This window comes from Pezoporus occidentalis, unplaced genomic scaffold, assembly GCF_034315485.1.
Source record: "Pezoporus occidentalis ecotype Australia unplaced genomic scaffold, CSIRO_AGI_Poc_V1 ctg40, whole genome shotgun sequence".
NCBI lineage: Eukaryota > Metazoa > Chordata > Aves > Psittaciformes > Psittacidae > Pezoporus > Pezoporus occidentalis.
This window is the reverse complement of record NW_026915725.1, coordinates 4899101-4922298: the sequence shown is the minus strand read 5'-3', so window position 1 is coordinate 4922298 and position 23198 is coordinate 4899101. Positions and strand designations below refer to the sequence as shown.

General features: G+C 38.7%; 1 protein-coding gene across 5 annotated transcripts in view; it reads right to left on the bottom strand.

The window, feature by feature from the left end:
- The window catches only part of TRDMT1 (tRNA aspartic acid methyltransferase 1), a 30369-nt gene extending 13025 nt beyond the window's left edge, over positions 1-17344 (bottom strand). The window contains exons 1-6 of one of the 5 annotated variants that reach the window (XM_062633702.1): positions 16934-17051; positions 8462-8571; positions 6696-6772; positions 5344-5415; positions 1583-1648; positions 16-85 (exon numbers count right to left, since the gene is read on the bottom strand). In XM_062633702.1, coding sequence (XP_062489686.1) covers positions 16-85; positions 1583-1648; positions 5344-5415; positions 6696-6772; positions 8462-8571; positions 16934-16997 — 459 coding nt within the window. In that variant the 5' untranslated portion in view covers positions 16998-17051. Of the gene's footprint in view, positions 1-15; positions 86-1582; positions 1649-5343; positions 5416-6695; positions 6773-8461; positions 8572-9426; positions 9726-16933; positions 17052-17118 lie in introns of those variants that run through there. The other 4 variants (XM_062633706.1, XM_062633705.1, XM_062633704.1 and 1 more) reach the window with 4 other exon arrangements.
- Positions 17345-23198: the final 5854 nt, after the last annotated feature.

Sequence of the window (23198 nt, the reverse complement as noted above, 5' to 3'; positions counted from 1 at the left end):
AATTTTTGTACTCACACAGGTTGGAGATAAGAGAAATTCTTGATATGTAAATCCACATGTTGCTAGTGTTCGCAAAAGTTCATTTCTGGCGGTGAAAAGAGTCAAAAAGCAATAACTCTCTTTATACAACCTTTAGACCCTTTTTTTACCCTAAATGAAAACATATTAAATGCAACACTTTGGGTACCATGACATTCAGCACTATCAGGGAAAAACTGGGCAGAGAATTTCAGATATGAAGTCATCCACTTCTGAACTTGAGGAGACAATATACGAAGTTCAGTGTTACTGTAGCAAAAAATTACTATTACACATTCACAGGTATCTCACAGGTATTTCAGTGCAAACAGCCCTTCAAAAAATACCCCTTTTAGAAAAGTACTTAGAGTGTGTCCACATGCAAAATAACCAGAGCGCACAACATTCTTTTTATTGTGAATTATAAAACAGGAGATTAAAACCACTACAAATAGCTCACTACTTCCCTCTGTCCACATGTATGTCATCAGCTAAGCCTAACAAAAAGGCCAACTCAAGGGATGACAAAAATTGGCTTTGATAAATGAGGTGCGACTTTATAAACTATACCAAAATCTTCTTAAAAGAGACTTATCTTTTCTATTCCATGAAGATTGCACTAGGCTGGAACTATAGAGCTATGAGCTGTACCTAGCACTGTAAGTCACATTGCACCCCAGGTGTTATTAAGAGAAAGCAAGCATCCTGACAGGGGTGTTTTCTGAACTATAACTTGTTCTAAACACTGGCCAGCAGCAAGGCATAGACTGGAGGTTTGCAGGGTCTACAGCAGCATCCTGCACCTTTAACAGAGTGTCCAGCTGCTCACAGCAGACTGCTGCACACTTAGCCAGTAAAAGAGCTGAACGTGCCTCCCAGCTATCTGCCATATTCGTTAAGGAGCACAATATGCATGGTGGCTGCTGTCTTGGCGCTTTAAGGAATGCTATAGAAAGATCCTACTCCATTCCAGCCAGAAATGAGAAGGAAGACCACGATCCTGACTCCTACTTTGCCCACAAAAGAGGAGAATGCTCCTGCTGTCATCAGGTAACCTTATTGACAACTTTTCCACATTTCAGACAAAGGTTATATACAGTCTTCATACCATATATCTGGACACTTGGATGGTAACCCTGAATCAGTGGTAACCTACCATCAAGAAAGGTACTGAAGAAAGTCCCTATACTGTGCTGTGATTGTAACACAAGACACCATGAGCTCCTGGTCAGGGATAAAACCCCAAAACCTGAATTCTATATTTATTGTTATTTTTCTTTGAAAATTAATATTTACCCTTTCTAAAGCACACAGGATCATCAAATAAAATCAATGGAGTCAAATTGCCACAACATTTTATCTGCTTAGAGAAATAAATAGTTATTTATCAAATTCCTTTCACAATCTAAGATCTTCACTCCTAAACTAAAACAATACAGCCGCTATCTGTCCTATCTCACCTTATGCTGTTAACTTAAATTCTAGGACATAGAAATCACACCTTCCCCTTCTAAAGAAAAATGTCCTTTATTAAAAACTAAAACCTGCATAAATTAGACTTTACCTTGCAGAAGAGGATTCAAATCCTTTAACGTTTTCTAAAAGTATGTATTTTGGAAGCTTCTGAAGTCTACACGGGAAAAAAAAAAACAAAAAAACACAAAGCAGAGTAACAAGATGTAAACTACATTATATTCATTCACAGATTTGTTTAGCTACAAGAAAGATCAAAGTATTTCCACATCATGCTAGCTGCTAAAGTGTAGCATCTTTAAAGTATCTCAACTTTCAAGGTTGCCTAGCTGAAATAATTCCCAACTGAACGAAAAACACGGACTGCCGGTAATTACAAAACCCAACAAAACCCACTTATGTTCAGATGGACTGCTGTACCCTCCAGTACCCCATGCATGTACTTCTGAAAATGCTTACCACTGTTCATTTCGTAAAGTATAATCTTATTACTCAACAGATTGAGTTTGTAATAGGAAAGATAACTGTTTGCGGTGTTTAGCCATGGAACAGAAAACTTTTGTTTTAAAGTGCTTAAACCCAAAACCAATGTCAAAATGTCACATCAGCTTTAGTGACAACACATCAGAACCAGTATTCATCTAACTGCTTTAAAAAAATACAACGTGCTTAGAGCTCAAACTGCAGATATTCTGTTTTCTACACTTAACTTTCTCATTTTGATGGGGGAAGGGAAAGAAGACATCTGAGGTTTAACAAGATCAGTGCAGTGGAAATAGGCTCATTCCAAAACCAGCGTATTAAATCTCTGGAGAAAGGAACATGCCCAAACTGTACCAGTGACCATTCCAACAGTTTAGAAGCACAGATGATATAAGTCTCTGGGAACATTCCTTGACACCGATCAATTCTCTAATAAAGCTAACGTAGACATAGTATGTCTGCCACACACTGGGATCTGAAAACAGCACATAAAAACAGAATACAAATGCCACCAGAAAGTGACTTTGGACTTCCACTGGTACAAATCACAGCAGAATTTGTTTTAGTGTGTTCTTAACTGCCACTAATCACAGACATTCAAACGAATTAAGGATATAAAGTGCTTCACAAGAAATTGGGAAACGTACAAGATACTACATCAAATTTAAAAATACTCAAAATAATGCTGAAAAAAAAAAAAACAAAACAAAAAACAAACCCCCTAAACTGAAAATAAGCAGCAGCAGCCAAATTCCCTGCAGAGGAATGGAGAACATATCCACTGGTATACTTACCCACACATTACTGTCACCTACTTTAAACCTTATTATTAAATTAATGAATCCAGAACATAGCCTCAAATGCAAGAACTCATGCAGGATCAGCAGGTCACAAGACAAGTAATCACTACACAAAGAGTGTTTTAAGTACTTGGCAGGTATTAACACTACAAATGTTCCTGTAAAAGCAGAACTTTTTTAGCATTAGATTTCCTGGGTTATGGCTTGGACACAAAAAACAGACAGTATCCAGACCATCTGGGTCAGACTCTGCTGGCTGGGTGCTCCAAGGATTTCACAGGTCTTTCCAGATCTTGAAACTGTCCTTTCCAGATCTCTAATATTTGTCTTCCCAGGTTATCTGTGAGCCTCATTTCTGTGACATTTCATTAGAAATGGCTGCAATAACCAAGGATGAGAAATCATATAGCTTCCATAAATTAATAACTCATGTTGTACCAATTTAGACTGCAAAGTAGTAATTCCTATATTAAAATTTTCCCCTTTTTGGACTAAAATACTACATACTCAATGTCTGGCAAACATGTCATATCCAAAAATTACACAAACACTATCTTGTTAAAACATATATCTATTGGAACTGAGAAACTCTGCAGAAGCCACCATCTTGAACGTATTACAGACGTTCAAGCAACCTGCCCAAGGGAGATAAGAGACATCACAGGGTCTCGTGAGGCATTGAGATAAAGTGCCACAGCCAAGCCCAGCTCTTTTGCATCATCATGATGGAAAACGTATGTCCTACAGTGTCTAAAGCTTTGGTTTTGAGAAAGAAAAGCTTCTGACCTTTATCCAGCCAAGCCCACAGCAACCAGGAAGCAACATTTCCACATTCATGCACAACAGCAATGTCCCCAGCCTCTTAACTGTGTCTCAGTTTAGCAGAAAGGAATACTGAGGTCAGGATCCCATTAAGGGTCCGGAAGGTAATATTATTCCATACTATTATATTATATACTATATTATTATGAGAAAGATATAAATTATTAACCTATACACTATCTGCTGGTTTTAATTTTTCATTTTGAAAGCTCAGTCTGGAGGACCAACTTACATTCCCTGTTCCAAAAAAGACATCCTTCACAACTTTTAGATGCCCACGTTACCTCCCAATTTTTGTGCCTCTGCCAGAGGCCAGGGAGTAATAGTAATAACCTTTCCTTTTACCTATTTATTGTCTAACTTGCAAGGCTGCAGAATCCATACTGTGTTCTGCTTTGTGTTCTCTGCCAAAGATTTCTTAGGTGATCCCAGCCAAGCCACTCAGCCCTTCTGTGTTGTACATTTGCAGATTACAAGGGCAAAAAGGTAGTCCCATCTGATGGCTGCAAAAAAGTTTCTTCTGGAAGAAGGATGAAGACCATTTTCCCCCAGGGTTAACAGCAGTTTGAACGAAAGGATGTTATTGGTAAGGGTTTCCTTCAGTGCAGAAAGCTCTCAAAAACAAAACAAACAAACAAAAAAACCCAAACCCAAACCCCAAAACCAACCAAAAAACCCCCCAACAAAACAAACCCAACCAAGAAAGCCCCAAACAAAGAGACAGGCAACCAAACCTCCTTTTCTCCTCCTTCAGTTCTGAGAGCAAGATTAACCAATGAGACCCCAGTGTTTATCTAGAGAACAGCTGTCCCAGGATCCAGCAGACAGGGGACTGCAGGAATGGTAAGTGTCTGCTGGACTGTAACTGACAGAAATTCTCAGGCTTATGCTAATTGGTACCCAATGAACATCTCAATCCAGAGGCAGAGATTTCTGCTGGATAAATCTCCCTGAGTAACTGCTTGCTCCACTTCCCCAGGAAAGGTTCTTACAGTGCTTTGTAATTCTTCCCCAAAAGGACTACAAGCATTACAAGGCATAAGTAATACAAATAATTATGGCTATTAGGAACTGTGGTTTAACTGGGAAAAAATGACAGATCAACAGAAAGACAAGGGCACTGTTCAAGCAACGCAGGGCTATTTGAATTCCTCAGTATTACTTTCAAAACAAGGGATTGTACTATAACCAAAAATAGATAATCTGACCTAAGATATCTAAAAGTAGCACCAAAAAGACATAATACAATTGAAGAAAGAAAACAAGGGGACAGAAGATTGTGACATCAATAACATATTTAAACAAATTTTCAAATGCTACCTAGTGAATAGGTGACTAAATATTGAATTAAAGCCTTAACTTGGTATTTCAAATAATTTTCATTTTTCCACAATGCCCATCAGCAAACTACTATACTACGTACTCCTGCCTCTACATAAAGTCAGCGCAAGTTTGATGTTCAAAGGAAAATAACTCACTTTCTTAATTTATGATACAGCCACAGTTTAAACAGAAACACAGTAAAAAGCAAACCAGACAAATGAAAACATATACAGTAACCAATGTGATGATAATGGCAATAGTAAAATGCAAGTATTATATGTTCATGTGAAAACAAACAAGTAATACAACACAATACTAGCTGTACCCTTGTAAAATGTTATAGCAGACTTGTCTCACTGACATATGAAAGACATACTTAGTTACTACAAAGGTCTTAAGAACTGAGGCAGAAGTTAATTCATACCTTGGGAGAATATCAAGGATATAGAGAAAGCTCTTTGTCCGTGGATCGGATATATCACCTTGCAGGCCAATTCTAAGAAAGAATCAAGAAACATCTGTATATTACTCAGAGCAGACTGACACTCGACTTGCCTTTTTCTATAGAATACTGACACATTTTGCTTTCAGTTTCAAAAACAGACTCTGCAAAAGCATCATGTACACACATAGAGGAGCTGCTCGCAGAGGCAGTGTCCAAGGAATGCTCTGAGTAATGAAAGGTCTGTCCCTGGAGTTCCTTAGCTCATAGGGAGGTTAAAATTGAAGTATTTAGTAAGGAAACCCACTCCCAAATCTGCAAAATGTTCAGCATTCTGGTCTTGTCCAGCAAACCCTTTGAACACACTTCGCTCTGAAAGAAGAAAAGAACTCCACTGGGTTCCTGGGAACACCCCACTATTTTACATTGAATATACTAAATGACTTCTATGACTTAAAGCCTCAGTGCTCACTACTTTGCAGGACTGAGCCCCTTGTGAGCAACCTTGTAAACAATTTTGTAACATCAATCTGGACAGCTCCTGTAGGTTATAAAAATTATGACATAATAGAATGATTCCAGGACTGTGTTCCCTAACTTATACCTGCATTAGCTCTTGAAAAAAAGAAAGCCTTGGTAGAAGAGCTTCAGCATGTCTTTAAATTAGACAGACATACATTTTTCTTTTCACAGTATTGTTGTTGTTTTTTTTTTAAAGAAGGAAATTATTCCTATATACATCATAGGTTTGCAAAAATACATTTTTACAGATGAGCACTACTTTGGAGAGATTTCTTCTCAATATCAAAGCACTCAATAAAATGCACTTTCTTACACAAGCAGTTTCATCACCATACACAGACTTTTTCACAAAGATACTTCTTTTCATGAGTACAGTTACTTGAATCTTACCTTCACTGGTCACTGCTGTCAAATGATATGAATTTGAAACCAATCTGACAAATAACCTCTCAGTAAGTTCAGTTCTTAATCAGGAAGATATTTCTCTACATTAGCCACAAAATCATTTTAAAGACATTATTACCCTCCTAGTCTTGGCTAAAATAGGAATATTCCTCAGAATAAACTATTTTTGCGCATGTGCACTTTTCAAAGTATAAATAAAAACAGATTACAAGAATTGTGATCGATAATTAAGATTCACATTTCTGCATTTCTCCCACTTCAGTAAACATCTTGGTGAACAGAGGTGCAACATTTTTGCTTAGCAAGAGAAAGATACCCAGATGAACCACAAATAGTGTCACTCTTGAAAATATTTCTCCTTTAACAGTACATACTGGAGTAACTGCACTTTAGTGCGCTGTAACTACCTTGTAAATGGCTGACACGGAGGACTCATCAAAATCATATCAAAACATAATCTGTCAAATTCTTTCAGTGTTATGCCCTGAATAAGGAAAAAAATAGAAGAATGTTGAGTGCTGTAAACCACATGAAACTCTCAAGTCATCTTTCAGAAGAAACTATTCCTCTTACTCCCATTATATAGTTCATCAGAAAAAAACTACCTCATCTCCCATTTGACCTAATAATACAAATATTTTCTACCTTGGCAAATCATACAATGCAAATATGCATTAATTGCTTTGAAAATGAACCAAAACCACTAAGGGTGTTAGTTAGTATCTATATGCAAACTTGAGGTTTTTATATACCCATTCTTTCAGAAGAGGCGTGTAGTGACTCTTGCAGTAGATCACACTGAACTGACTTCTTATGTCTCCCCATCCCTCCTCCAAATAAAGTATCATTTTTCATATATGAAGCCATTGTACCTCAAAACCAGTATTAATATATTCAAAACAGGTAAAAAAAAAAAGTTACATCCTCTCAAAACACAAAATATCTGAACAGGAAAGAATCTCAAGTGTTAAACATCATCATTTTTATAGGTCCAAATTGTGGGGTTTTAACTATTAGGAGCTCACTACCCATGTATCCTGTAAAGTTTACTCCATTCTAGTTTTTATGCAGTAAAAACCCCTCAAAGGTACTACATGGCTGAAAGCTCTACTCTTAAAAAGTATGTCTGTTCAGAGAAGAAAGGCCTGTGGCATGAATTAATTACACAGTTAGAAGTTTCTCTCGACTAAATTTTAACGAGCACTAGAAGGGCAATATATTAAGGGGCCAAGGACAGAAGGATAATGACCAAATAACTATGAGCTGGACAGAGAAATCACTGCCTTATGTATTTTGAGGTGTATCTATATAGCAAATGTAACATAACTGCCCACAAAGTAGAGAAAAAAAGCTGCCTTTTTTTGTTTTTTTTTTTCAAATAAATCTAAAGATCTTACTGACTGTAATTTGCGCTTATCTACTGTAAGAAGACGTGGTCAAGCATTCTTCTTTCCCCATATAAAACTAAACTGTTGTTCAGAGTGTTACTACTGAGTGCTGAATAAGCATTTAACCTTTAGCCACCTATTTAAGTATTACATAAGCTGGTGTCTTAAATATCTTTGTCATGTTGTAAAATTCAAAGAAGATCAAGAAGCATAAAATAATTTCTAACTAAACCCAGGGAAAAACACCATGCCTAACTCGCTCCTCAACTATTAAAACAGAGTCCAATTTTACCTACAGTCTTCTTCAAATAATTTGGACAAGAGACAGCTCCTAAAACATTTGATCTATTGAGCCTACAAAAAATTTCAAGACTGTCCCATCCAGTATATTTTCTTGTGTTTTACTGAGCTGAACTATAACTACAAAACAAAAGCCATGCCTCCAAGTAATTTTATTAAATTCTTTCAAAATACATGAAAATATTTTCTTTTAATCTAAAAGTATGATTTTTGTCATTCCTGTATTGGTGATAGACATTCCTCTTGATATTCACATACACCTCCTTAATACAGCAGTCAAGACTTTCAGGAAAAGACTGCAGTGTGAGTATCTCTCTAACTCTGACAAAGAACCATGGCACAAGAAATCAAAGTTATTGTAAAACTGATATATTCATAACAACATAAACTAAATATTTATGTTTCTCTTATTACTGATAAGAACAAGGATGAGAACTTACTACGACAAATGCCAGACTAGAGTAAAAAGTACATTCACCACTCACCTCAATCGTCTTTGCCCATAATGGCGTGCTGGGAAAGTTGTACTTGTAAACTTCATTGGCAAGAGTGTTCACATCAACAGCAGCAACAACTTCTGCAGATGCACAGCTTTCTAAAATTAAAAAAAGAACTTTAAAATTGCAGCCCCTTTTTGCAATTCTTGAAAAAATGTGTTTGTTCAGCTGCATTGCAGCTATGCTCAAAAATAAAAGGGAAGTTACATGGCCAAACTCTGCTGTGCTGCCTTTAATGATATGAAAAATACACTGTGTTTCTAATCATACAGCAAATACTTCCTTATGTATCCAAAAACGGGAGCTAACTGCGCCCTTTATAATTTCTAGATACAGCCATACATAAACCCCAAACAGGGTACATCTTTACAACTTTCCCTCCTTCACCCAGTTGGTCTCTGCGGCCATCAAGATCCTCAGCTATAGGAATACAGTCAGCCTGCCAAGCCTCCCTGCCACAGACTGAAGCTCTCCAGCCACTGACAACGTATAGAAAATAAATGTGTTATTTCAGCAGTATTCTACTTCTCACTGTGAAAAAAAATGGCATCAATAAATATGTTTGAAGTATATCTACTCGTGCAATACAACTTTAAGAAGTTGCCTGAAATCAACTGTGCTTATGTTCAAGTAAAATCTCAGGCCTTGAACCCAACTGCTGCCTCCTTTGAGTTCAAGGTAGTCAAAACACCAAACGCCTTGAATGTATCTCTAGGTATCAAAGGAAGTACGTCTGGACACTTAGAGGCATAACTGAAGAGAACACAGTGTAACAAATCTACCGACAGATAAAATCCTGAGAGAAAAATACACTAAAAAGAATGTAAACAAGTAATGGTTAATTTATAGAGTAACAGAACAATAGTTCCTGCAGAAGACAAAGACATAAAAAGAACAGTATTTAATCCACTGCTTTATCATGTGGTTAGCAGTAATAAATAGTGTGACAATACCTTCACTGAGGCTTTTTATCCAGGAAGATCGGCTGCGTTCACTGTTATAGCCACAAGCAGAAAACAGTGACTGTACTTCCTGATATACAACACCAGTTTCAACCACCAGGAAATTTAGATTATGGTCACATTAAAAAGCCACAGATGAAATTCAGGCAATTTATAAATTACATTTGAAAACCAAAAGAAACAAGGCAAATAGCCATATGCCTTTGAGAAGTCTCACAACATGCTCAAGTAACACATTAACAAAGGAACTCATGCGACATCTTATGAATTGCTACTATTCAGCTGATTATTTACAGTTTGAGAGGATGAAAAAACAACTGTGATGTCACTAGTGGATTTAATTTGGAGTGATGTGGTTATCACCCATCTACTACCTTTCAAGTTTTCAAGGCCATCTTATTCAAACCAAGATGAAAGAAATCTGTTGTTGGTAAGATTGTAGCACACATTTTAACAAAGACCAGCCTGGTTCTCCTGAGCTTACTTGATGTAATAGAGGACAAAAAGAATAGGAATTTCACAAGAAAAAGACCTACAGATGACCGGCTACTCAATAGGATCAACATACAAATCATTATTTGCAGTTACTGTCTTGACTTTTTGACCATAAAGTGTAACTGAAGTATTAAACACAGGTATATCCATGAGGACAAGAATGACACCTGAGATTATACAGAACAGGTATATTAACACTGACACCTAGCGTGAAGAGAACATCCCTTAGCAGGCTGACTGTCTCAATTTACAAGCATATTCAAGAACCAGCACCCTTATCTTCCTAAAACAAAGCTGTAGCACCTAATAGGAACAAACTTCAAAACTACTGTTTAAGAGACTGCTTTTCTCATTTATTCTTTCAGTTCCTGACAAGTTGATCCCTACTACATGTTCCAGGCATTCCAAAAATAAAAACAAAGAAACTCAAATTATGCAAAATAACACGTGGTTTAAAAATGACAATTGGAAAGGCAGGCAGTGTACTTTTTCTCGCAACTCAAGATTCTGATGTTCATCCTTTTTACTAACATCAATCCAATCTCTCCCTGCATACGAACAACAAAAGAAAGAAGTACTGGGGATTTGCATCAAGGGATTTCACAGGCCTCAATGCCTGGACTTACTGAAAGCAAGTATGTAGCTAACAGCCATTTATTAAATCCCTTGCAATACAATGCTCAGTCTAAACCACAGATGTTAACCAGCATGTAAAAGGCACGGGAACTTTTCCTGAACTATTCCATCCAACATCCTCTCTTCCCAGTTCAAAGATCTGATAACTTTTTCAAAGCTTTTCACTCAAAAACTGTGGCTCACTTGGGAGTTCCTGTTACAGAACAGACTCCAACAGCTGATTAAGCTTATTTGTGCGGAAATACCCTAGAAACGCATGAAGGAGCTCGAGCAGACAAGCAGATCTCACACATCCAACCTAACAAAGAAAAGCTTGTGTAAATTTCAAACAATGTTAAAACGAAACATTTTAAAAGAACTGCTCCTCCTGAAATGTACATAACTTTGATGTCAAACTGTGATATTTGATTTTGCTAAAGCAATTATCTCTATCACTTGAAAATGACTGTAGGAATGTATCATTAAAAAAAGACTAAAAACCAACAGAATCAAGACTATGTTTAACTATCTCCGCTGACAAAAGGCACAAAAGCAGCTAATAAATATGAAAATGCCCCTGAATTGCTGACTTAGTGAGGTTAAACCAATTCCCCAAAATACACAGCAGAAGAAACAGACACAGCTCTGGAGACTTTTTTTTTTCCTCAGAAAAACTATGTCAATTTTTCAAAACAAAGCCACTTAAGAGAATTAAAACTCTGCACTACATTAACTGTGTTTAATTAAGTTAAACAATATTATGCAGACTAAGGAAAAACTAACACACATTTTTCTAAGTGAAACTAAGTAGCTGCTGGGATACTTGCTTTACAATATTCCTCAACACCACCAAGACCACATTTCTGGATGAGATGTTGTAGCTCAGATGGAAGCTACAGACATGATGGGGAAGTTACTGAGGGAGGTGTTAGGACTTATTTTCAGGCAGACTAAATTGTAGTAACCTCTCCTGGCTGAAAGCAGGTGAACTCAAATTTGTACCTCCTATTAACAAAGTATGATTCTCCACTCGAGGCTTAAAACCACTAGGATTCACACAGAAGAAACTCTTTTACTGTTATTCAAGTTGCCTAAAAAGGCAGCAAACTTTGGGTCCCAATTCTCTATTTCATTGCACACACAATGCTTATGAGCCATTTTAGCTATGTAGCAGTCACTCAAGTGAAAGGGATGATGCTGTAATGATTGTAAGGTGTGGCATTTGAAACAAAGGAAAACAGGATACATCCATTAGCTTTCCGATTTGGAAAAAAACAAACCCTACGGGTCTCATCTTTAGATCCCAAAAATAAAATTTCTCACATTACAGTACCTGTCTTTTTCCACTTCAGAATCAATTCCTTTACTATGTGTTTCTGGCAGACCTTAAAATTAACATAGATCTGTTTATATTCACCATTGTACTTTTGTAATAGAATTGTCAATGTCAACAGAGCACATGAAACACAGTGTTACACCAAGGGCACAGCCTGGCAGATTTCAGCATATTGGAAAATCAGAGCCAGAATCTTTTCTATCAGGTATATGGAAACAGATGGAAAAGGGAAGATTAGTCACATGATTTGTTAGTCCTATTTCCTTTTAAAACAGAGCAAAGATTTTATTTCTGAGTTGTCAGCTCTAAGATGAAATGATTAGGCTGAACTGCCCATGGCTACAGCAAACACAACTATCACTGATAGTTGCTTCCTGCAGGATACTTAATGACTTTTTTCACTGCTCTATTTGTACAGGATTTGCTCATGGTCAGCTATATAAATGACATAAACTTACATGTCAACACAAGCGGCACCATCCTGTATTAAAGGTGTCTGTATTTTAGAGAACAATTACAGCAAAATGAGTTTAGGTGTAAAAACCTGCTCAGAACAGCCATATCTTTGTTTCGCATTGTGCCAAATCCCAAGGCTGCTTGACAGTTTTGTCTCTTTTGCCTCTCCTCCTAAGATAGCTATGCTCTGTGTAATTTCAAACACCAGTTTATTATGCTGTGCAATCCACAGAGATAATGAAATAAAATCAATAAACACAATGACAGAGTACAAGAGACTCAAATTCTTACTCTGTAAAATCAAAACACAACAATTGCAGAGGAAAAATGCCACCAACTTCATCGCTGCAAAATTACAGTATTTTCTAAAAGAGGTCCTTTCATGCACAGAGACATTTTTCAGTGACCTGGCAGATTACAAATGCTTGCGGCAAAGACCTGGAACCCATTTTTCATGGGAACACTGCCTAAATTAATAAGCCAGTTTAAGTTTGTTTTGGTTGGGAATAAGGTAGAGCAGGCTGTTTGTTTCACGGAAAGTTGCTAAGGAAATTAATTTGTAGCCATAGGCTTTCTAAAACTAAACCAATATACTTCATTGCAGAAACTCTGAACTTGATATATAAAGAATACATTCACACATATATAAAGTATTGTATGTTTAGACATATATGATCTAAACTTCAACCTTTATATTCTCAGAAACTTTAGGGCACAGAGTGGGAAGAAGGAAGAAATGCACTCCCATCTGCTTCAATCTTTCAAGAGTGTGAATATGAACAGATCAGCTGACTTCTGATCTTAACCAAGCTCAACTTTCTAAATTATATCTTTTTACATACCTAAAATTCAAAATTCTGCATATCTTGAATTATCTGCAACTCAAATACCAACACAGAGCTAGACAATACCCAAGATTTGTCTTCTTCAATTCTGAACTGAAACCTAAATCAAGAACAGCTTGCTTTTTCCTGTCAAACAGTGCCTGATTCAACTATGTATTAGTAACTTTTATGTACTGTTACTGAAGAAGTACTTAGAGTAAAAGCTTCCATGAATTTATTAAAATTTAATTATTTCCTACTGCAGGCAAGGTCAATCTCTAAAGCCAATTGCATACTACTTGGTGCCAAATGCATTCTACTGTAATGACAGCTGCCAAAACAATGAACATCCCCATTCTGCAAGTGTAAGTACACATGCTGTCCTAAATTAAGTTTAGGAAAGATCACAGCCAAAAAGGGCTTCCAGGTAGAAAATACAGTGCCAGATTTCCTCAAAAACACCCATTTGCCAATAGAAAACACTGCCAATTTCACAGAAAAGTAGAAGGTTGGACTAGATCTGTTAAATACAACTGGCCACAAAACTGGCTATATGACACAGCCAGGAACCAAAACTGAGACAGAACTTGCCAAAGCAGCAGAATGCCTTTTGTAGAACAAGTAGCTTTCCTGGGATGCTTCCACTTAAGTATTCTATGCTCTCGCTTTTCTACATGTTCCTATTTTTCTTGGCTATATAGATTCACTAGAAAGCATACCAGGAAAACAAAGTATTATACATAACCTTCATCTCTCATGTACCTGCTTTATGAAAGCACTGGCAAAATAGAAGGTTTTCTTTCAAGCTTCCTACTTATATGGGGAAAACAAACCGAAAAAAAAAAAGCCTTCTAATATTTCCATACTTAATTTAAATGGAAGATGCGAAACAATCTGCCATTTGCTAAATGATATAAAAGAAACCTTTTTTTTTTTTAGACATTTCCAAACAGCATGGTTTCACATCCACATACAGGCCAAAAACATGTAATAAACCCTATTATTAAACTAGTTACAGAGGAACATTGACATTTTTTCTGTCCTATTTCCACACAAAAGCAAACACTTAAACTCCCATGACTTCACTTTGTCCCTTTAGAAACTGTGTAAGAAAACTGAATCCAGATTTTTATGAGACTTAAAAAGTGAAAACAGCAGAAAGGATCAAAATGCCTGACTAGACTGGCATTACTGAATGCAATACAATTTATCAAAACCAGTTTTGTATGAAGACTTGTCATTAAATGCTTAACTTGGTGCAAACTGCATGGAATCCTTCTTATTCAAATGGCCTAATTATTAGTTTCAACAACACCCAAACCAAGATTTTTATCTAGAAGTGTATGGTTTTGAATTTTTTCCAAGACAAGACAATGCCTATGGGCTGAGTTCTTATATGCTTCCCAGAAAAATAAACACCCAGATTTGAAAAGAAGTTATACTAACTGTAATGTAAATAGCATTGTATCTATCCACTTTGCAAATTTTAATTGGTATTTAACCATTTAGTACTATCTAGGGTCATTTACACAAATAACAACTTGTCTCTTCTTATACACCGTCTCTTCATCTGCTTTGGCTGGTGCTACTACAGAAGAATATTAGTCTCACTATTCTCATCTATTGTAATTTCTTCAGTCAAAAGTAAGCCCTGAAGAACAGAAATTAGAACATACACTAATGCCGATGCAGTTGTGTTCAGCAAGTTCAGAAACAGTAAGCTTGGAAATAAATTTACCGTTTCAGGAAATAATACAAGGGTTCTGGCTAATTCCCTCACCCTATAAACTGCACAAAAGGTGATACATGATCTCAAGCCTTCATGTGCACAGTTAACTATACACTGGAACATCTCTCAATCAATGTATCTTTTAGATACAAGTTTACAGTATCTAATAATCTTCTAAGGCTGCATTCTCAATATTCCTATCTTTACAAGTATTTGTTATGTTGCAAATGACATCTTCTTAAGTGGCCATACACATGGTATCACATCTGACATTACAATTTGCTAACTATTGCAGCACATTATCAAACATCTATTACGACGTGAGGAACATAGCTAGATAATACTCAGTGAAGAGTTGCCACATACCTCCCCACACATGTCTGTTTTGGCCAGGACAAACAGCTGCGTGAAGGACCAATGTGTAGGCTAAGGTTCTGGAACCAGTCTACTTTCTATGACAATATGGAAATTGCCAATAAAACACAGATAGTTCCCCATCACTTGAGAAACAAGACTACTAGAAAAGCAGAGTACTACCATTACAGCCATATATAGTAGATATAATACCCTCTTCTCATTCCACAAAAACTCCAAAATCTGTAGCTGCACACAAAGGTAAAGTTTGCTCTCAATATTCTGTCTCTGCAAATAAGGAAAATGCATCCTTACACCAGGTGATTAGGATTATTTACAATAACAGTGCTGGTGCCTATTTTGGTATGTTGTGTATATTTGTATACTATGAATACATAAAACATATACACACACTCAAGCAAAAAATTGATAGTAGAAAAAATGCTTCACTGCCAATTGTATGTATTAAGTAAATAAACAGATTCTACTCTGTAAGCATAACCTTTTATTATTAGACAGGTCCCTGGGAAAAATAACAAAACAAGGTGAGTTCTCACCTGATGTTTTATGCCAATGGTCTCTTTTTTAGAGTCTAATAGAACAGCTGCTAATGCTTATGAAGTATTTGAAGGATTGTACTTACAGTTAAAATTATTGTGGCGATTCTCGTAAATTATACAAATGTGGGTTGAAACCTGGACTTCAAAGTAGCAAGGCCCAGGGTACTTCACAAAGGAAATCAATAGCCCTGATTCAATTTTTTATATGAAGAAGCCAGGTCACAGAGAGGCTACAGGACTTGCTGAAGGTTACCCAAGCCATGCTTTTAACAGTTCAGAAAACTGAGCTCCAGGGTTCCTTGTACCAGATCAAACACTCACCTGGCCACACAGTCTAGCATGAACTCTCTATACCAGTTCAAACTCCATATTCAGTTTCCCAATTTACAGAATGTTATACCAACCTCATATGGCCAGACTCACACTGGATCACGTATCAGCTGTTTACTTAACTAAATATCATGAAAAACAGGTCCATATGCATGTCTACAGGATACCCTGGCTAATTTGATTACCATCCTGTACATCTTCATAACGCTAATCCTATCTGCAGGAGGAATGTGCCAGTGTTCAGACAGAGCATCTACTAATGAACACAAAACCACACCCTTCCCCAGGAGCAGCTGGATCCCAGATTTCCGTCGCAGTATGCACCTGAATACCTAAGCCACACAGCAGGCTACGAATGCTTTTGGGCACTGCTCAGTTTACAGCCACAGACCCCTAGCACAAACATATCATTACAAAACCCAGTTACCACATCTCCCTTACAACTGGCCTCCACACAGCCCCGGCAGCAGGCCTGTGAGACAACACGAACCCCACTGCCACCAGGTCACTTCCCTGCCCCTGCAGTAGGTTGTGCCTCCGGGTCCTAGGCCAGCCTCCCGCCCTACAGCTTCCTTCCACAGTGTGCTTGTGCAAGACAGCGGGGCAGAGGCGACACGCTGGGCTACGGAAGAGCTGACGGGCCTTAACCCCCGCATCGAGCAGCCGGCGCCCTCCAAAGCCTCGCTTCGGGGGGTGGGATCCCACCGAAAAGATGGCGCCGAGGAGGCGGGGACGCCCGGCAGGGCTGCGGCGGCAGGCAGCACCGAGGGATGCGCTGACGGCGGGCGCTCGCCGGTACCTTTCAAGGCCTGATGCATCCCCCCGATGCCACTGTAAAGCTCCAGCACCCGCAGCGGCGCCATTCTCCAGAAGCCGGCACCCGGCGTGGGCCTCCCCGCGGCTTCCCGAAGCGCCGCCCGCCAGTTCCGCTGCTCTTTCGTTCCCGCCTCTCTGCCCGGCCTCCTCAGGGCCGGCAGCACTTACCCACTGTGTGGCCCCGGAGCAGCGGCTTAATGCGGCTTTGCTAATTGCTCTTTAAACCCCAAAGTGGGTTTAGGCCCGGAGATTGGAGCCACCCCCTGGTTTAGATGGCTTTGATGCCCGCTGAGGTGTCTGTGGGGTTGATGCTGGTCAGCAGCTGTAACATCCTGGGAGTGAGGGCTGAGAAGAAGGTCGTGCTCTCTGCCATGAATCCTTTGGGGTCAAGGGCTCCTTTCAGATAGAAATGACATTCCCAGCCCCACTGCCCTTCCTCAGGCCCTGCATTACGAGTGGAGGCCAAGCCCGGTGGTCAGGGCAGCACCCAAGGGCAGGCTGCAGCCTGAAATAGATTGGTGTGGCTTCTACCTGGCCTGGACACGGGAGAGAAGGGGGACACAGGGCAGCAAAAGGGGATTATCCCTTGGCAGGGCTGTGTGTGCTGTCCAGCTGGTGCAAATGGCCCTCAGCAGTTTTATGTGTTCAATCATTTTGTGATTTCAATGTGCAGTGATGTTTTCAAGAAGTCATTTCAAAGCCTGCACCACTGGTGGAACAGGAAGGAAGGAAGTAACTGATGAAATGGTTCTCATTTGCCCCAACACAACGAAATTGCTGTTGCTACATTGAAAAGGAAGAGATGACTCAAAGACATTGTTGCCCATGGAAAGTAGCTTGTTTTTAAAACAAATGTTAGACAGATGCATTTGCATATATATATACAGTAACCAGAGTATCTTGCACACTATCATGAGAGTTGCCCACCACATGCAAGTAGATGCTCACCTATGCCTCAGTTTGCAGATTCAGATTGTGAAGATGAAACATAAAAAAAAAAAAAAGAAAAAAAAAAAGAAAATAAAGAAACCCTGAACGTGTTTCTGTGATTGTTTCTGGAGTTAATCATATTTCTGTGGAGCCACTTAGAAACCTGTCAGAAATAAGGTGGATTTGAGAAATGTTTGTTTTTTCTTAGAAGCTGCCTCATACAGGCTGTCATAGTAGGTCTTACCTCTTACCTTTCAGGGGGAGGGGGAGAAAATTTTTAGGTGAAACTGAAGGGCAAAAAAGAGAGAAACCTGCTGCCTTTCAACATGCTTCTCCAGAATATGGGATGCATCAACTGCAAAAACCAACGGAATTAGAAATAAAATTGAAAAGTAAGAATATTGGTCCTTACCAGCTTGTTCAAAACAGTTCTGTCATTCACCAGTGGATCATCATCAGTCTGGAGCTGCTGCCTTATTTGTCAGTGATGGAAGTAAGCAGGTGACTTAAAACAAGAGGTCCAACGTCTACTGCTGGAATTTCTGAAAGGAGGTGCAGCAGCCAAGGTACCAGAGGAGAGCAGCATGCATTGCAAACAGTGGTGGGGCAGGCTGCCTGCACAAATGGCTGATGGAGAACTGAGAAAGGTGGGTGAATTAATGGTGTAACAAAACCAGGAACGTGCCAGGTGGAGGAAACAGTCATGGACAAAGAGAGTGATGGCTCTGAAGAAGAGGTTTCAAGATGATGAAGGTGGCTACAAAGATCAAAGTTATCAGCGACGAAGATACACTTCAGTAGGACCCCTTTAAAATGTAGAGGCAAAGTGAAGGGAAAGAAAAGGGCAGCTTTTCGACTACTTAGATTAGTAAAGTGATGAATGTGTTTTACCTCCTTCATGACTATACAGCACAGCAATGCTAGATACTGTGATGAGTGGGAGCTCTAGGCAGCAGGGAGTAGTTCATTTTCTGAGAGCTGCTCAGTACCTTGTGCAATTAAAGCTACAGAGGAGGAGTACTTCCCTGTGTGAAACAGGAAGCCATAGCTGAGCTCTGTTTTTCCTTCTTGTTTCCCTGCTTCCAAGGTTCACACTTGGGAAGGGTGGAGTCTGTGGAGAAAGTAGCAGAGATGTTTGTACTATACTGGTAGCAGCAGAACATTTCCTGCTCAGGGGAAATCCTCCACCTACCTCCTCAACCAGCAAACTGGAGAAGCTGATCAGCATGCCTCCACACTGGCCACAATAAAATTCATAACCTAGGTTGGGATTTTATTGGCTGCTTTTTGAAAAGAACGGGGAAAACCAAAATTTCCCTAGTGCTCATTTTTAAACAGCTGCCAGTATTCAGTTTTATAATTCTGTATAACTGTGCCTGCCCTAACCTGGTTCTCATTATTAATTGCTGAAAAAAGGACCAAAATGAAAACTTTACAGTTACTTTTAGTGCTCTTCCCTTTCTAAATGTAAAGACAGCATAATATTAACAATCATACTTTTTGGATCACACCTTATATATAATAGTATTAAAGCTTTGCTGCTTGTTTCAGAGATGGGGGCAATGGCTGGTAAGTGCCAAGATCCATGGCCAATGGCAACTTGTATCTTTCTTCTTACAGAGGATGAGCTCTGTAAAAATGATTGTTCATACTTCACTCAGAAAATTTTGCTAACACTTGCTGTCACTGACACAGCACAGCCTAAATTGTTGCTCACTCTTTGTCTTGTGACCCCAAAGCAGTCACGTCTGCAAGATTTCCCAACTGGATCTTCATGACTTGACTTAATGAAATTCGGATATTGTGACAGCTTCTTCTTTCTCCGCTCCGTGCATATAGGATTAATAGGATTCCTGTAAATCTCAATGAATGTTTCATTTGAATAACAGAGGAGATTAATATAACAGAGTTGAATGCCCATCTCAGAACTCTTACATTTTTTAGGACACAAGTATGGGCTGCTTCATATCTGAGTTATGGCTCAACAGTATAGCTGGCTTTAAATAACTATTGGTAGCCTTTACTAAAAAGATCTTATTTTACTCTGAATGAGCATATCTATAGAACTATGATAATGCATTGATGAAACAGCTATTTTCTTGACTGCAATATATTTATAGTAAAAGATATTTTAAGCAAACTGATTATTTGACGTTTTTAAAGCATGTGATATCAGCATGTTGAAAACTCCTGCCTCCTAGCAACTAGCAGCATTTCCTCACTGTAGAAGTTTCCAAACTTTGCCCACATCTCTGATGAGGGGTATGATACAGGTAATCATGCTAGATCTGAAACTGTTGCCCTGGTAACTAATAAACAGAGGCAGTGAAACAGCTACATGTGGTAAGAGGAACACTCAAACAAAACCACTGCAGTATTTTCTCTTCTTAAAATGCTTCAGGAATGTTAAAAATGTTGCAGTCATAAATGCTGCCACAAAAATCTCAGAAACATGCAAAAAGCCACTGCCTTAAGATTCTGCATTGTACTTGGCAACTGAAAGATAAAATTACAGACTGTGACTGGACCATATACTCTTGTCCTCAAAGTGAGAATATTTTCACTGTGGTATTTCGATAATTCACACCAGCAACAAATGCATACAACAAACGTGCATAAAACATTTTATAGGCATCTCAAACCTTCTGCCATTACATGTAACTCCTCTCCCTGCCCTCCCATCTGCAGCAGAGCAGAGACTAACATGGCCAGGATAGCCTCTGCCTGCCCCAAGCTGTAAGCAGGAGGTTGCCAGTCTGCAGTGCATGTCACGGGGTTTTATTGATGCCACAATAATGCAGCAGTACAAATTGCTTGAAGTTTCCTTTGAATGTAACCCCTCAACATAAGAGGGTAGGTAATGGCAGCTAGCAGACCTGTAGCTGTGAAGTGTTTGTGAGCATTTGCTCTGTATTAAAAAAATGGAGATATGCACCAGATGTTAAAAGTACATTCACAGTGATCAGCCAAAACTTATATTGAGGCAAATGTAACTTTGGATGATGGATGACTAATGATTCTTGTGTGTCTGACTGTCCAGTATAACCTACTAAACACCTAAGTGAGGATCAGGAAGAGTATTCAGATATCTGAGCTGTCTAAAAGGGACCCTCATGTTCTGGGTCAGAAATCACTGTGGCTAGGAAAGAATGTGAGGCATGTAATGCAGTCATTGAATTGAAAAAAAACCAAGAATGTCTAGCATAAATTATTGTTTCCATAACCATTGGACCAGTAGGCTACTAATAAAACTGAAAACCTTTTGCAGCTTATCAAAATTGTTCTATACTAGATGTAATGTCTCAGGAGGGATTTTATCAGACTTGTTTTCTGCTGAAGTGATGCTCAGTAAAGGTAGCTGTCAGCCACAGACGTGGCATTTCTGGGAAGCCTGCTGGGCCATGCGATTATGGCTACCAATGGCTGCGATTTTCATTTATAACATCACGCATCTGCAAGACTAGAAGTGAAACCCACATCAAACCAGGGCTGTTAGACTCTCCCAATGCATTTCTAAGAACTCTATACAGGGGAAATTTATCTAGCTGAAATTATTTAGAAGAGTCATCAGACACAAACATTTTTAACCTTTCTCTTTTCAAATACATTAATCTCTTCATCTTCATATTTTCGGGTTCTGGAGCTATGCATATACTCTATAGGGAATAAGGAACAAAAAGACATTGCTTCTCTAATTAAATCTTCACTGTTCTGGTTTAAATAAGTTAAAATCTAAATAAATCTGTCCGGTTTGTTATGTTTGGCTTGCAGGGGTCACCCTGGCTGGATGAGACACATATGTTTATATAATGTTATTACTTTCTTGTTGCACTTAAACATTCCAGTCCTTGACCAAAAAAAAAAAAAACCAAAGGATAAAAAAAGGCTACTAACAAATAAAATAAAATAAAATAAAATAAAATAAAATAAAATAAAAATAAAAGTAAAGTAAAACCTTCACTGGACTGACAAGACAGACTCTAAGCTCTATAAGGCCTGCTGCAGTCAGTCAGAAGATTACTGCTGCAATGAATGTGTTTTGAATCAGACCCCTGAAGCGTCACAGGAGATGGGTGACAGCAGGTACAGAGCCAGGTGTTCTTGAATAGGGGATCAGATCAAGCCTCTCCGGCAGGATGAGGTAATGGCGTGGGGGATCCCAGCTCACTTGCAGGGGCAGGAGGAAACAGCATGGTGCCTGCTGCTCTCTCAGAGGGAGGGATAAAGAGGGAAAGGGGAGAAAAACAGTCCAGATGGTGAGCCTGGATGTGCCTCTTACCTTTTTGCTGAAGGCAGAAACTTTCATCTGTAGCATCCCTGTATGATTTGCACAGTCTATAGTGTGCAAACCAAAAAATACTTGTAGATATATGTTGGTATTGCTCATGCCTCTTGCTCACAAGGCCATCTAGTATCACCTAAAGCTTTCTGTACACCACAGACTTGTCTTTTAAGGAGTCCAGCCCTTGCCCAGTATTAGTTTGTTTGTTTGTTTTTTTATTCAGTTCCATGTGATGAGTTTAATCTTTGACTAAGCTAGTAGTTAACACAGGAAATGAGATCTCTTATGCTGAACACCATGGTGGTAGGATTTCAGTAGCAGGGTGTTTCCTCCAGAGAGAAAGAAATCTTCAATGCATCTGCAGCAGAGCTGTAACTGTGGACTTGCTGAACTATCTTGAAATGAGATAAACCACAAATACACGCCATAAGTACCATAAAATCTGCCCAAGAAGTTGAGCACTTAGTGCCTAGGCAGCATAGATGTGTCTCCCACGCTGGCTGTATTGCTGCCACTTTGCAGATGAGTTACTGTAAAGCTAATATACAGCTATTTGATGCCACTTTTGAACTGCAGTTACAGAAGTGATTGCACTGTAAATATTCTGTCACTTTGAACATGTCTATAGATGTCTGTCAAACACATCAATATGATGGCTGGGACATAGCTCTTTTCTACCAGAAAGTCTCTTGGAAAATAGTCTATAGAAAAGCACAGATTTGAAGAAGTCATGAGATTTTGTAAGGATAAACTGAAATGAAGGATAAATTGAGAAGTTATTCTGAAAATAAAAAAAAATGAAAACCAAACCCACAGCTAAAATATTGAAGTGTCATTTTTCGGTGCTAGATCTTTGGGTGTCCCTTCCCACAATTACGTATTGCCTCAAGTAAGAACAAAAAGCTTCGGGTTTTCCTAAAGTTGAAACAAGCCTTTTTTAGAAAAAGGGCCATGAATGTAAAACATTGTTTTTGCTGAGATAGTCTGGAGAGAGAAGCCTCAATAATTCTAACCTAAATGGGTCAAGAAAGCCTAA